Here is a 13558-nt window from a genome sequence, read left to right as displayed (position 1 = left end):
GGTCCGAAGGCATCCGCTAGTTGTTGGGCCAGATTTCTAAGCAGTTTGGATGCGTTTGAAAATTGTTTAGCAAGAGACTGTGTTATGCACGGGCCCTTTTTTTTTTCTTTTCTTTGTATTATTCTGTGCAACTTTCTCTTTGGTGTGTGTTCGCACATCAAACCTATCATATACAGCTGTCTCGTTATTCAACTCCTTTATTGGTGATTGATCTGCACTGTCCTTTCTGTTTTCCATATTTAAAGGTACCATGTCTTTGATAATAGTTGTAGTAGAAGGGATTGTATCTATTGATATAGATGTATTTGGGCAAATAATTGCTGCAATTGTAGGTAAGACAGATTCCATATCTTTCATGCACTGTTGTTGTTCTGTGCGAACTTCAAGTTGTTGTTGGGTTTTAACTTCTGCTGATAATGTTAGTGTTAACCTTGTCTTCACAACCATCATCTGTTTATACAACTATTAAGTTTCTCTAAATTTTGTGTGATTTGCTCTAATTGTATAGCTTGTGAGGTAATTTTAGCATCCAATGATTCAAACAATTTGAAAAGAGACATGATTGATGTATTTATCGCATTGAGGGTTACTGCCATCAGGGGTGTATGTATATTAGGTAAATTACCGTTATCTGCGAAATTCTTTGAGTTCACATAAGGTTTCTGAAGAGGAGCATGCAGTGTCGGGAATACAAATGACGACATTAACCCGTTGGATATCTGTGTCTGTGGGTCGAAAAGACTGGGTGAGCAGTATAGACTTCCATCATTACATTTGGTTCTATCATTCATTATCGGCGATTCATAAAACGGTGATCCATTTTCAATTAGTATTGCTCACATTCGCCACAATGAGCGGGACCAGAGCCTCCCCAGCATTATCCACCCCAGCTTCTACAGAATGAGTTATTGGTCTAGCATCTAAGCTGTCAATGCTGTTTGAGGGCTGCGTGGTTAAATCAACGAGGGTCCAGTTCCCTCCTCTTGTAACGTGGCTCACACTTCACTTATGAGCACAGTATCTGAAATAGACATATTTATAACTTCCCCCTGTGTTCGCTGCTCCAAATTCGTCAAATTAGAATTATCAATGGTGTCTACATTGTTTGCAACATGCGTAGATGTTAATATATCGGATTCACATCTCGGGACACAAAACCTTGGATATCACCGGCTGAGTTGTGCCTTTCTGGCATGATAGCAGGCTGAGCGCCCATTTTCTTTTTCAGGGCAATGTTAGGTGAAGATTTGTGTGTAACAGCCTTAAGTAACACTGAGGCTCTTGTTAATACTATATTAGCCGGCATGCCTGATTTTAACGTGTAGGCAATTGCTGTAATTCATAAGTCTCACTCAAAAAAGGCTCACCGGCCACTGTGGCTTAAAAGGGATATATTAATTTCCTGATAGATCGTTTTTTGAGAGATGGCTAATTGTAAATCTAATTAGTTCTCTCTAGCGCACATAAACATAAAAGACACACAGTACACCACTTACTAGATTGCCGTTGCCATAGGTAAAGAAATGTCCACACTGTCACGCTGTAAGCATGCTAACAGCAGTAACAGCGACCTTTACCAGCGAGCTTGCAAAGCGCGCGTGCTTTCCTGGTAAATGTGTTTCTTGGGTATTCTAGGCGGGGTTTCGTCACAGTACAATCTAAAACAGCAAGGGGAATGCCTTATAAATGGGGTTTTAGTTGCTTAAGCTCCTGCTTAAGCACATAAACACAACTAGTTCAGCCTTTAAAGTTCGTGTTACAATCCAAAGTCTTTCTCACTTGTAATTCGATCCACGGAACACACTTAACCCAGCAATGGGAAGCGTCATGCAGCAGTAACAGCGACCTTTACCAGCGAACTTGCAAATCCTGATTTCTGCACCAAAGTTCTCAAGTCCTTATGCTCTTTTCCCGAGCTCTCAAGATGGTGGAAAAAACAATGTGAGGGCAGTGATTAGGAGGTACACATCGAGCCTATTACTGAGACACACCTATTGAGGTCTAACTTAAAGTTTAGTAAATAGTTTGTAATACTGCAGGCAAACCACTAAATGATGAACTATGCATATAGTATGACTCAAAAACGGACACCAGCAGCAAACGGTATTGTTACTGGTAAGTAACGTTTTTCATATACATCACCTTTTCTTGTTCCTGACGGAAAGGGCATGTCCTGTGCACTCAGTTTTATGCAACATGCTTCTTAAACATTTCATTATTCAATTGTATTCACTCTCCCCTCTTGCTTCTCCACTGTTTTGACTGCGAACTCTCTGTTCTCTCCTCCTTTCCCTTCTCCCTTTTCCTATCTCCTCCCCTTACTTTCTTCTATGCACTTACTCTATCAGAATTGTCCCTGGACAGTGCCTTAAGTGGCACTACAAATCGAGCCGGGGCTCATCGAGGGGGCGTGGCCTAACAGCGGGGGTCTTGATGGCCCGTTAGGCCACGCCCTCTTTACGAGCCCCGGCTCAATGGGCTACTGCCACCCCTGCCTGGCAGCCTTTTGTAGAGATTAGCACCCTCTCCCCTATGGGGGAGAGGGTGCTGATCTCTGCATTTATTTTGTGTAGGCTTGCCTGGCAGGGGACAGCGCCTGCCTATTCAGCCTTAATGGTGGTGAGCACCACCATTAAGGCTGAAAGGGTGAGGCCACTGGAAGCAGAGGCCTTTTTCCTAAATACTGAAACTCCCGCGAATGCGCGGCAGCTCCAGTATTTAGAAAGCAAGGCCGCTGCTTTTAGCGGCCTCACGTTTTTTCCATAATGGTGGCGCCGGCCGACGGTAATCTCTTGATTAAAGGGATGCCTCGCTGGTGCGGCGCCACCATTATGGCTGAAAGGCATTTTTTTTCTGTAGCCTGAAGCTCTCGCAAACGAGCGAGCGCTTCAGGCTGTAGAAAAAAATGCCTTTTCGTGTAGTGGCCGGGGCTGCCAGGGGAGATTACTGGGCCCCGGCAGGGCCCCGCCTCAAAACGAAATTTCGGAGCCTGCCGGGGCACAGCCAAGGCAGGCCCCAGCCCACTTAAAGCCCTGTCCCTGGACCTAGTATGATAGCAACCTCGTCTGTCTCCTCCTCCCTCCCCTTACTGGGTTTTTCCTCCCCAACCCCCTTCCAGCACTATCTGAAATGTCGTCAGGCCTAATATGATAGTCGCTTGTTTTGTTCCTCCCCTACCTTTCTGCACCCCTCTTCCTCACCTCTAGTTTTTTTTCCGGCTCTACCAGAAATGTCGTCAGGCCTAGTACGGTAGTCGCCTGTCTGTTTCCATTTCCTTCCCACTCTCCCCCTCCCTTCCTTATCTATGTTTTAGCTCTTGCACTATCTGAAATGTCAGGCCTAGTACGATAATTAATTTCACATCCTTACTGTTCATGGCCTGTAAGAATGTCAGTTTTTTCCCTTGTTCCCTTGTTCCCTCCCTTGCCTTGAAGCGCTTTGAAACACATTGTTTATAGGCGCTATATAAATAAACTATCATATCATATCATAAGTTACTTTCATACTTACATAATTTTGGTTTTGTGTTTTATTGGAGAATTTCGTATTAATTCTTTAGAAGCACAGTCCACAGCTTGGCAAATAATTAGTGTGCGGCTATGCAGTTCATGTATGGGATAAAAGATCAAAGCTGCTCAACAATCTTACAAAGGAATTCCAGGTACTTTCAATTTTATTTTAGAATGGAGACACATGGGCGACCTCACTACAGCAATGTATTTGTTTTTCTGTCAAGGTTTGTATTCTAACGCTTCTTAAATTGTTTTTTGGTACTCTTCCTGACATGTCCCATGTGGCATGGTGTGGCACCATCCTGGGATCACATTGCCATTAAACTCCATATGAGCTCATTGGCAATGAATGCTACTTTAGACGCATTTACGGATTATTTACTAAGACTGGTGTGTTTATTATGTGATGATTAACAACAAACGTTTATGTTCAAACTTGGAAAAAAGCAGCTATTCGTATATTTAAAAAAATGGGTGGCATTACCCAATTCTTATAAATGCTGACTATGTGTAAACACATTGCTTTTGAAAAAAGAGAAGATGACTGTGGTGTGTTTTTATTTTGTATCGCCTAAGTTGTAACCGAATATAAAAGCACATTTTACCAATAGGCTTGAGACACTAAGTGTTTCTCTTTTTTTCCCATAGGAAAGAAAGGGAACAATGCCAGTGGAAAGAATGAGGATGCGTCCGTGGCTAGAAGAGCAAATAAATGGAAGTACGATACCTGGACTAAAGTGGTTAAACGAGGTAATGCTTGCGCATCTCGAAAAGAATGAACTTCTAAGATGTCTGTTTTAGTCAGTACAGAGGATGTGAAATTGCTGGGAGCTACTTAGCGCCTGCTTGTTGCCTAGAAGATCCTTGTTGGCCTTACACCAACAGCTACCAGAAGCTACCTTTTGACTCAGCAAGAAAACTGGTACCCTACAAACCTACTTATGTGACATTTGTGAATGTGTACAAATGAGCATTATGACAGATCAAAAGTACATTTAAAGCCTATTTGGTCATATATCATGGACACAAAAGTACAATTTGCTTTTAAAGTGGACGTCACTTTTGTGACCTGCTTTGTTCTTGCTCCTCGTTACCCATTTGCTTACTGGCTGATGCCCAAGAGCTGTGTGTATGTCCTTCTTGCTCAGCAAATCGTTGTTTCAATCTCTGAGTGAGTTGCAGTGTGTGGTTTTTAATGGGGGATGTATATAAGGGCTATGATGGTGCATACTGTAGGCCAGGTGAAATGTGCAAATTAAAATAATGCAAAGTGATTTTTAAATTAAAATGAGTAAACCCAGTGGCTCATTATTGCCAGTTAGTATGAGTATCAGTAATATTGATTTCTCCAGCATTGGATCTTTCGTAGATTCAGATGATTGAATATTCCCCGTCGTCAGACTGGGAATCCTCAGTGATTTAAATAATAATTATAATTTTTTTTTAAAATATATACATTATTTCCATAGAAATATGAGTGTAGATAGCCCATTATGGTCTATGAGCCATTCACTTGTGTAGTTCCTCCACCTCACTTTGGTCCTTTATGGCCCCAACCAGTGAGGTGGCAGGGCTTAAGCTCCGCCTCAGTCAGCCATCTTCAGATTTTTGACCACAGTCTAACAGACAGAGGGAATCCTCCAGCTCTCTGAGCTTTTTGAAATCTTTCTCCTGTTAGATATATTTGTTTATCTCAAAATATATCGTTTTGCAATCTCCTGATCAAGCTCTTTCTGCTCTGTGTTTCTGGGCTCAGAAAACACATTCTCTCACCTAAAATTCATCGAGTGAAATCCTCTTCAGATCATGGCTGAACCTCCAACTACCAAAAAGCCGTCCCTGTTCAGGGACTGCACGAGGTGCATGAAGAAACTAGTCTACATGAAGGATCCTCATGAGCAATGCATCTACTGCCTGTATCCTCATGATATCAATAAATGTGACATTTGCAGAACTTTCTCCAACAAAACCCTGCAGGACAGACACAGAAGACTTCTTTTACATTTAAAAGCCAACGGTCTATCTTCTGGCGCAAATTCTTCCAAGACAGCTCCTGTACATTCTACTAAACCATCTGAGAGGAAAACTTCAAAGAGAAGGGCCTCTTCCGTGGAAAGGAGTGTCACTCCTTTCCACTGAAGGAAGGTGGTAAGAGGAAGGTTGAATGACCCCCAATGGGCTCTGGGGATCACAAGAAATGGCATCCTGAGAAAAAACCACCTCCAAAGGTAAGGGGGCATTTTCCAAAAACCTGGGGTGGCAATCGTCAACGGATAAACCGTGTACAAGTGGCTATAGCGATAGAGGCCCATTGACGACCAAGCCGTCAACGAAACCCATATCTTCCACGACGATGACGCCACAAACCTCGTCATCGACTACCAAATCTTCGTCGTCGAAATCAGCCTCCACGAAACATTTGTCGACGGAGTCCCATCACTCGTCCACGAATCTCTCATCCACGAAGATCCCATCGACGGATAAACAGTCAACTGTCGGCGAAGTCATCGTCCACAAGGCCACCGTCGACCAAGTCATCATCCACGAAGCCACCGTCGACGACACTGTCAATTCCTTCATCCACGGAGAAAAGAAATCCCAAAAAAACTGCCGCCGACGCCACTGTTACACCATCCAATAAAAAACGGTGCCTCCTATATTAGAGACTCGTGCTCCTATTGGTTCATAACGATCTCCTTTAAGAAAGATGGCAGAACTCCCAGACATCATTATTCAGGAGGAGTTCAGACACAGAATTCGTTGGTGAGCAACCCTTTCTCACCCCCAAGGAACACAGTCCTCCCTGGCAACCAACTATGGAGGAACCCGCCGATCCTTACGATCCAGCTCTCATGGAGCCAATGCAAAGGATCATTGAAGAATTCAACAGACGTCAAACAGAAAAGAATGTCATCCTTACCGAAAGAGGTAACACCTCACAGAGGAACATCTCGCCTCGACATAGCACACCTAGAGAGTCTCCTTCCAGGAGCAGGCCACATAAAAGGGCACGTTCACCTGAGCCTCCTTGCAGATCCCGGAGCAGGACGCTCAGTGCTTCACCGACAAGGGTAGCATCTCCAAGATCATCGCCTAGGCCAAGATCACCTGTTCGAGATCCTACAATTGTACCTTCAACCGCATCAGTCTCAGAATGGCAATAGGATCCTTTCAGAGATTTTTCAGATCCTGAGGAAGGGGAGATTACACATGAGCCGGACACTCATAGCGAATGGGATGATTAGATAGTTGAAAAACCTAGAAAGAAAGACTCTCCAGGAGATTCTTCACCACCGGACGATTTGGTATCTTTTCATACCATTATCGGCAAAGCTGCAGACTTATTCAAGTTACAAGTCACATCTGAAGAGAAAAAGTCAGTGCTTTATGAGCACAGGGACAAACGTATAAGGACAGTGGCTACCATCCCTCTTCTTGATACCGTATGGGATTCTGGATCTAAGATATTGGCTACACCTTTATCTACTCCTGATCTGGTTTCAAGACCTGAAAGGAAATCCAAAGCCCCTGACACAGCGCCACTTTGTCTAAGGGGACATACTTAGCCAGATTCTGTCATCACGGTGGCAGCCAGAAGAAAGTTGGCCAATCATTCATCGCCCTTATCAGCACCCCGGACAAGGAAGGTCGTAAATTAGAGGCCATGGGCAGGAAGGTATCCTCGTCAGTCTCTCTCACCATCAGAGCGGGCAATGCACTAGCCATGACAGCGCATTTTGACCGCGAGCTATGGTTACGTATGTCTAAACTAACCAAACATTTACCAGCGGATCTCCAGGAAGAAGCCAGAACAATCATAGCAGACGGGGAAGCTACCTTAGGTCATATGTTTGACTCAGCAGTCGACATGGCGGAATCAGGTTTCAGGCAAATGGCTCACGGTACTGTACTGAGGAGACAAGCCTGGATGAAAGCTACAAACTTCAGACTGGGGGTCACAGCACAGATATTGGACATGCCCTTCGATGGGCAAGACTTATTTGGTAAGAAGATTGATGATCACCTCAAAGGAATAAAGACGGACACAGACATAGCTCGAGCTATCAGTTCCCTTAAAAACAAGAACAAAGACGTAGATTTTTTCGTCCTTTTTGAGGCTCATCCTCCAAATTCAGAGGCTTTAATCGTCCGTCCCTATGGCCAAAAAACACAGGGAAACACCTTCCAGGACAACATATACCACCAATCCTCTAGCAGGTACTCCCAGAGGGGAAGGCGTGGCTCTACCCAGGGCAAGACCCAGAGCAAGCAAAATTGACAGATCATGTCTTTCCGATCACCGTCGCACTCCGGTGGGGGGGGGGGGAGTAAGCCGATTTCTCGAACATTGGCAGTCAATAACATCGGACAAGTGGGTGTTACAGGTGATCCGCAAGGGTCACACCATAGAATTTCTGGATCAACTTCCATCCTTTGCTCCCACCCCTCGCATGGTACATCTTTTAAGACCCGTCATGTCCAAAATCCACAAACTGGTTCAAAAAGCATCTATCGAACCAGTCCAAGACCAACAGAAGGGAAGAGGCTTCTACTCCCGTTTCTTTCTGATCAAAAAGAAAAACGATCAGTGGAGACCTATACTGGATCTAAGAGCGCTCAACAAGTTCATCAAGCACATCAAATTCAAGATGATATCTTGGCTAAACCGGCACGACTTCCTGGCCACTCTAGATCTGGAAGACACCTACTTCCACATTCCCATCCACCCTGCCCACAGGCAGTTCCTCAGGTTCGCAATAGGGGAGTTGCACATTTTGCCAAGTGTCTTGCACCGGTAGCGGCAAAACTCAGAAGGACAGGAACAGAAGTCTTCCTATATTTGGATAACTAGTTGATGAGGGCACGCTCATACAAACTCGCACGCTTGCCAGTTTTGAGAACAATGAACCTCCTAAAAAGGGTTAGGTTTTTCAATAAATGAAACGAAATCCTGCCCAGTGCCCAGCAACACGGTTCTCTTCCTGGGTGAGGATTTCGACATCAGCATTACCAGGGTAAGACCATCGGCAGACAGAGTAGCAGCTATTCTCCACTTGACCTCAGGGTTCCTCGACAGTGTGGCAACCACAGTACACTCTTTCAAGTATCTTCTGGGCATGATGTCCTCATGTATATTTCTCATACCAAATTGCAGACTTCACATGAGACCAATCCAGGAGGCCCTGGACCACCAATGGAAACAAGCACTCGGTTCATGGAAGGATACCGTCAAACTACCGGAGACATTACACAAGGCACTTCAATGGTGGAATACACCTCAGAACCTCTTACAGGGAATGCCTTTTCAGGCACCAACATCTACCCTTCTCCTCAGGACAGATGCATCTCTGTTGGGCTGGGGGGCTCACCTAGAGGACTTCCAAACCAAGGGACATGGCCGCTCAGGAATCTCAACTGCACATCAATGTCCTAAAGCTCAGGCTAATACGGTGGGCACTGAAAGCCTTCCTCCCAGTATTAGCCGGGCAGGTGGTGACCATCCACACAGACAATACGACCTCCAAGCATTACACGAACAAACAAGGAGCCACCAAGTCAGATCTTGTCACAAGAAGCTCAACTGCTATGGGCATGGACTTTGCACCACAGAGTCCAAATCAAAGCGGAACATCTTCCGGGAGTGGACAACGTCCTAGCGGACAAACTAAGCAGAGAGTTCACGACATCTCACGAGTGGGAACTAGACGAGAAAGAAGTCCAACTAATATTTTCTGAATGGGGTCATCCACAGATCGACCTCTTCACCACCAAAGCCAACACGAAATGCCACGAATTTGCATCCAGGTACCCAGAGCATCGGTCAATAGGAGATGCGTTCTCTGTGTATTTGGACAGGGAAATTCCTTTATGCCTCCCCCCCCTTCCCTCTCGTAGCGAGAGTGCTACGCAGACTGAAGGAACAGAATTGTTCAATGATCCTGATGGCGCCGGATTGGGCCCGACAGATCTGGTACTCAACCCTATAACTCCTCTCCTGTTGGCACCTGATTCATCTCAAAGCTCATCAGGAGCTTTTGACACAACAGAACCGCAAGGTACCCCACCACGACCTGGTCGAGCCTATCTCTCAAGGCCTGGTCCCTGAACAGCGAAAACAAATGAATCTGGATCTCCCTGCAGATTGCTGGGATATTAACAAGGCATCTAGGGCTCCTTCTACTCGGATCACCTATATTGGGAAATGGGCTTGTTTCTCCAAATGGTGCGAAACATCATCAGTGAACCCACTCACAGCATTGGTCGAACAAGTGCTACCTTACTTACTTTACTTTCCTAAGCAGGATTATCTATCAAGGTTCATCTATCGGCCATAGCGGCATATACGACTAATCCAGATAGTCATTGCTGACTCTGCCAGCTGTTTAGATTTACCTGAAAGGGCTGATGTGTACTTACCCACCTACACCAACATCGGTGCCATCTGGAGCCTAAATACGGTACTGACAGCTCTAATGGAACCACCTTACAAGCCTATTCATAGATGTGACATAAAATTCTTATCTTGGAAAAGAGCTTTCTTGATAGCCATTGCATCTGCCAGGAGGATCAGTGAGTTACAAGCTTTATCATCAGAACCTCCTTTTGCCTTGTTCCATAAAGACTGTGCCATTCTGAGAACTCATCCAAAATTCCTTCCCAAGGTTTTGTCGGAGATGACTCTCACGGAGCGCATTGTCCTCCCAACTTTCTTCCAGAATCACACCTCTGATGCAGAAAGAACTTAGCATTCTATAGTGATGGCGAGGACTCTAAAGTTTTACTTACAGAGAACTAAGGAGTTCCGCTCCTCCAACAGCTTGTTCATTGCTTTCTCTGGCCGCATTAAATGTCAACATATTTCAAAACAAAGTTTGGCACGTTGGGTGTCTCAATGTATCACCCACTGTCACCAGTCTAAAGGCGACCCCCTCACCAGACCTCCTTCGGCACACTCCACCAGAGGGAGAGCAGCTTCAGTGGCATTTCACGCAGGGGTAGCATTGAAGGACATTTGCAGAGCCACCACCTGGAGCACTCTGCACACGTTCGGCAAGCATTACTGCCCGACAGACGATACCAGCAAAGAATCTGCAGTTGGCCAGGTAGTGCTCCGCCACCTCTTTGCATAAGGTAGGATCAGCCTTCCTCGCGCCTTTCCCTGGGTATGTAACCTTGGTATTGCTGTATGGCAAAGGCTTGCATATTTATTTTGATGTGGGCATGTTTTAACTGCTTGGTATTCTATTCAAGCATCTGAATCTATGAAAGATCCAATGCTGGAGAAGTCTTAGTTACTTACCTGTAACTCTATTTCTCCAGCATTGGTATCTTTCATAGATTCACATGTGCCCACCCGCCTTCCCTAGAGGCTGCTCCAACACTCAGCATCATAATGTAGTCTCTACGGCTCAAAATCTGAAGATGGCTGACTGGGGCGGAGTTTAAGCCCTGCCACCTCATTGGTTGGGGCCATAAAGGACCAAAGTGAGGTAGAGGGACTACACAAGTGAATGGCTCATAGACCATAATGGGCTATCTACACTCATATTTCTATGTAAATAATGTAGATATTTAAAAAAATGTTTTTATTTATTTAAATCAGAGGATTCCAAGTCTAACAGGGAATATTCAAGCATGTGAATCTATGAAAGATACCAATGCTGGAGAAAGACAGTCACAGGTAAGTAACGAAGACTTTTTTAATGTAATATTTTATGCAGTATTCTTCCCACCGCCAAGTGCTGTAATATTATTAGATATCACACATTTTAATTTAACACATTCATCATCCTTGGACGGATTGACTGAATTTGCCTGGTCAGGATTGAATCTTTCATGCAATTTAACAATCTCTATAATAGGTGCTTAATTTACTTGTTTATCCTGCTGACTTGCTTACTGCATATGTGATTTTTCTTTAAATCGGTAAAGTGTCACAGATGGCTCAAACAAGTCTCCAACTCCCAGAGACAGTGCAAATATTTGTATTGCACTTTTTATCAGGGTGCTAGGGCCATCTCCGTCTCTCTCTCTCTCTCTCTCTCTCTCTCTCTCCCTCTCTCTCACTCACTCTCACACTCGCATGCACTCTCTCTGACTCACTCATCTAAAAGCACCAATTCCTCCCTCCCTGACTCTGCCTTATTCCTACCACGTTCATGTATTCTCTACCTTTGTCTTAGTCCTCCTCTTACTACTCTTCTGCCCTTAACTCCACCCACCTTCACTCTACTCCGTGTCCTCCTCTGTCCCTCTGATCTCTTGCACTCCTACCATTTTCCTACACCTTTCGATGTTACTTCTTCCTTGTCCACACTGCTGTTCCCTTGTCCACACTGCTGTTTGATCCTCCACACCTTTGCCACGCTACTACCATTAGAACTTCTCCCCAGTCTCACTCCTTTTACTTTCTCGGCCACTTCACACTCATTTCTTACACTATCTCTACCAGTCTATCTAGGCTATACTACTGCAATAGCCTTTTCCTTAATCTACCCCCTTCTTCTCTACGACCCCTCCAGCTAATTCAGAATAGGGCTGCAAGACTTCTCCTTATCCTTGGCCCCAAGCCCAGGGACTGCATCTCTCCAGCCCTAACCACTCTCCACTGGCTCTGGGTTGCTGCAAGGATCAAATTCAAATCCCTCTGCAGCATCCACAAGGCTGTCTGGGGCCGGGGACCACGCTATTTACAACTTGTTCTCTGTAAATACTCTCCCTCTAGATCTGTATGTTCCTCTGGCACCAACTATCTGTGTGTTAAGCGCTTTGCTATACAGCAAGCTGGTGGTGATCTCTTTCATTAGCAGCCTCCCTTCTATGGAATAACCTCTCCCTTCCTCTGCGTCTTGAGCCGGATCTCCTCAAATTCCAGAAGCTCCTCAAGACTTTCCTTTTCACCTCCTCCTCCTTCCCTTCCTCCTACCTCTACCACAGTTGCTGAGATTGGTGACCAGGGCCCTTATGTGTCCTCCCGGGTCCTGCCCTCCCACACCCAATCACCCACAGCCTTTACCCCTCCCAACACTTTGCATTGGCACCCACTGGCCTATGTTACCACAGGCCTGCACTTATTTATTTGTGGCTGACCACTCCACCTAGGCCCTTATATTTGCTCACTCCCTAGCACTTCCCTCTCGATACACCTAGCACTTACCCCCCCCACGCCCCACCCCCCACATTTCCTCATCCCTTCTCTCTCTCTGCACTTGCACGTTCTGAATGCTCACAAGACCTCGTAGGTCCACCTCTAGCTTTCATTGTTGTATTTGTTCTTCATTCCCACCCGCCCCTTTGTTGCCCTGTGGGCGCTTTGAAACACAATTAATAAATACCACTTGTACTCGCCAACCAGTACCTCGCCTATTTCAAAAATCGCCTCCACAATCCAATCCACCATCCTTCCCCCTGCTAGTCTTTTGGTCTGCCACTTCCTCCGACCTCACCCAAACAACCCACAACCTCCTGTTTTCTAAGGTCTCTCTTATTCCCCCTCCCCACCCTCTGTTGGGTTGTCCACCCTGACCAATCTGGCACTGTCTTCATCACCCATGAGTGTTACACACAGAAAAACGTTCAAATAGCGTTCACCCTGGTCCTTTTTTTCTGTGTGGGGTTGCCATGTGGTAGAAATGGTGGACTGCTTGCCCAGCATCTACATTTGGGTGGGGGTGGGGGTGGCTTTGGAGTGGCTATCCCCAACGTAAGTGCGGTCTCTCCTGGAGCGTGCAGCTCCTTTTCAAGTCACTGGGGGTTTAGGGTCAATAGGGTCAATATATCGGTTTTGCAGTGGAATGCGCTAGGGCTTGGGAGCGGTGCATGACGGGTCCAGCGGCTGCTTAAACTCTCCAATCCTTGTCCTGATGCCCCTCTTTTGCTTTGCCGGTTCGAGGACCCCAACACTGAAATGTCAGTAACGTGGGCGCTGGTAGGCTCTCCTCAGTGCTGTGCTGTTTGTATGCTGGGTCTGGAACAAAGAGAATCAACTTGGCAAGAATTTCATCAAGCGGCATGAGGTGATGCAAGTAGGTACCCCTCAAATACAA

General features: G+C 45.6%; 1 protein-coding gene across 6 annotated transcripts in view; it reads left to right on the top strand.

Moving 5' to 3' along the window:
* IRF2 (interferon regulatory factor 2) overlaps positions 1–13558 on the top strand; it is a 580815-nt gene that overhangs the window by 223974 nt on the left and 343283 nt on the right. For all 6 annotated transcript variants that reach the window (XM_069631487.1, XM_069631488.1, XM_069631490.1 and 3 more), the window contains exon 2: positions 4161–4262. In XM_069631487.1, coding sequence (XP_069487588.1) covers positions 4176–4262 — 87 coding nt within the window. In that variant the 5' untranslated portion in view covers positions 4161–4175. The remainder of the gene's footprint in view (positions 1–4160; positions 4263–13558) is intronic.

This window comes from Ambystoma mexicanum, chromosome 6q, assembly GCF_040938575.1.
Source record: "Ambystoma mexicanum isolate Mex_15411 chromosome 6q, UKY_AmexF1_1, whole genome shotgun sequence".
Classification (NCBI taxonomy): Eukaryota; Metazoa; Chordata; class Amphibia; order Caudata; family Ambystomatidae; genus Ambystoma; species Ambystoma mexicanum.
The sequence above is the reverse complement of the archived record's forward strand: the minus strand, read 5'-3'. Positions and strand labels throughout refer to the sequence as shown.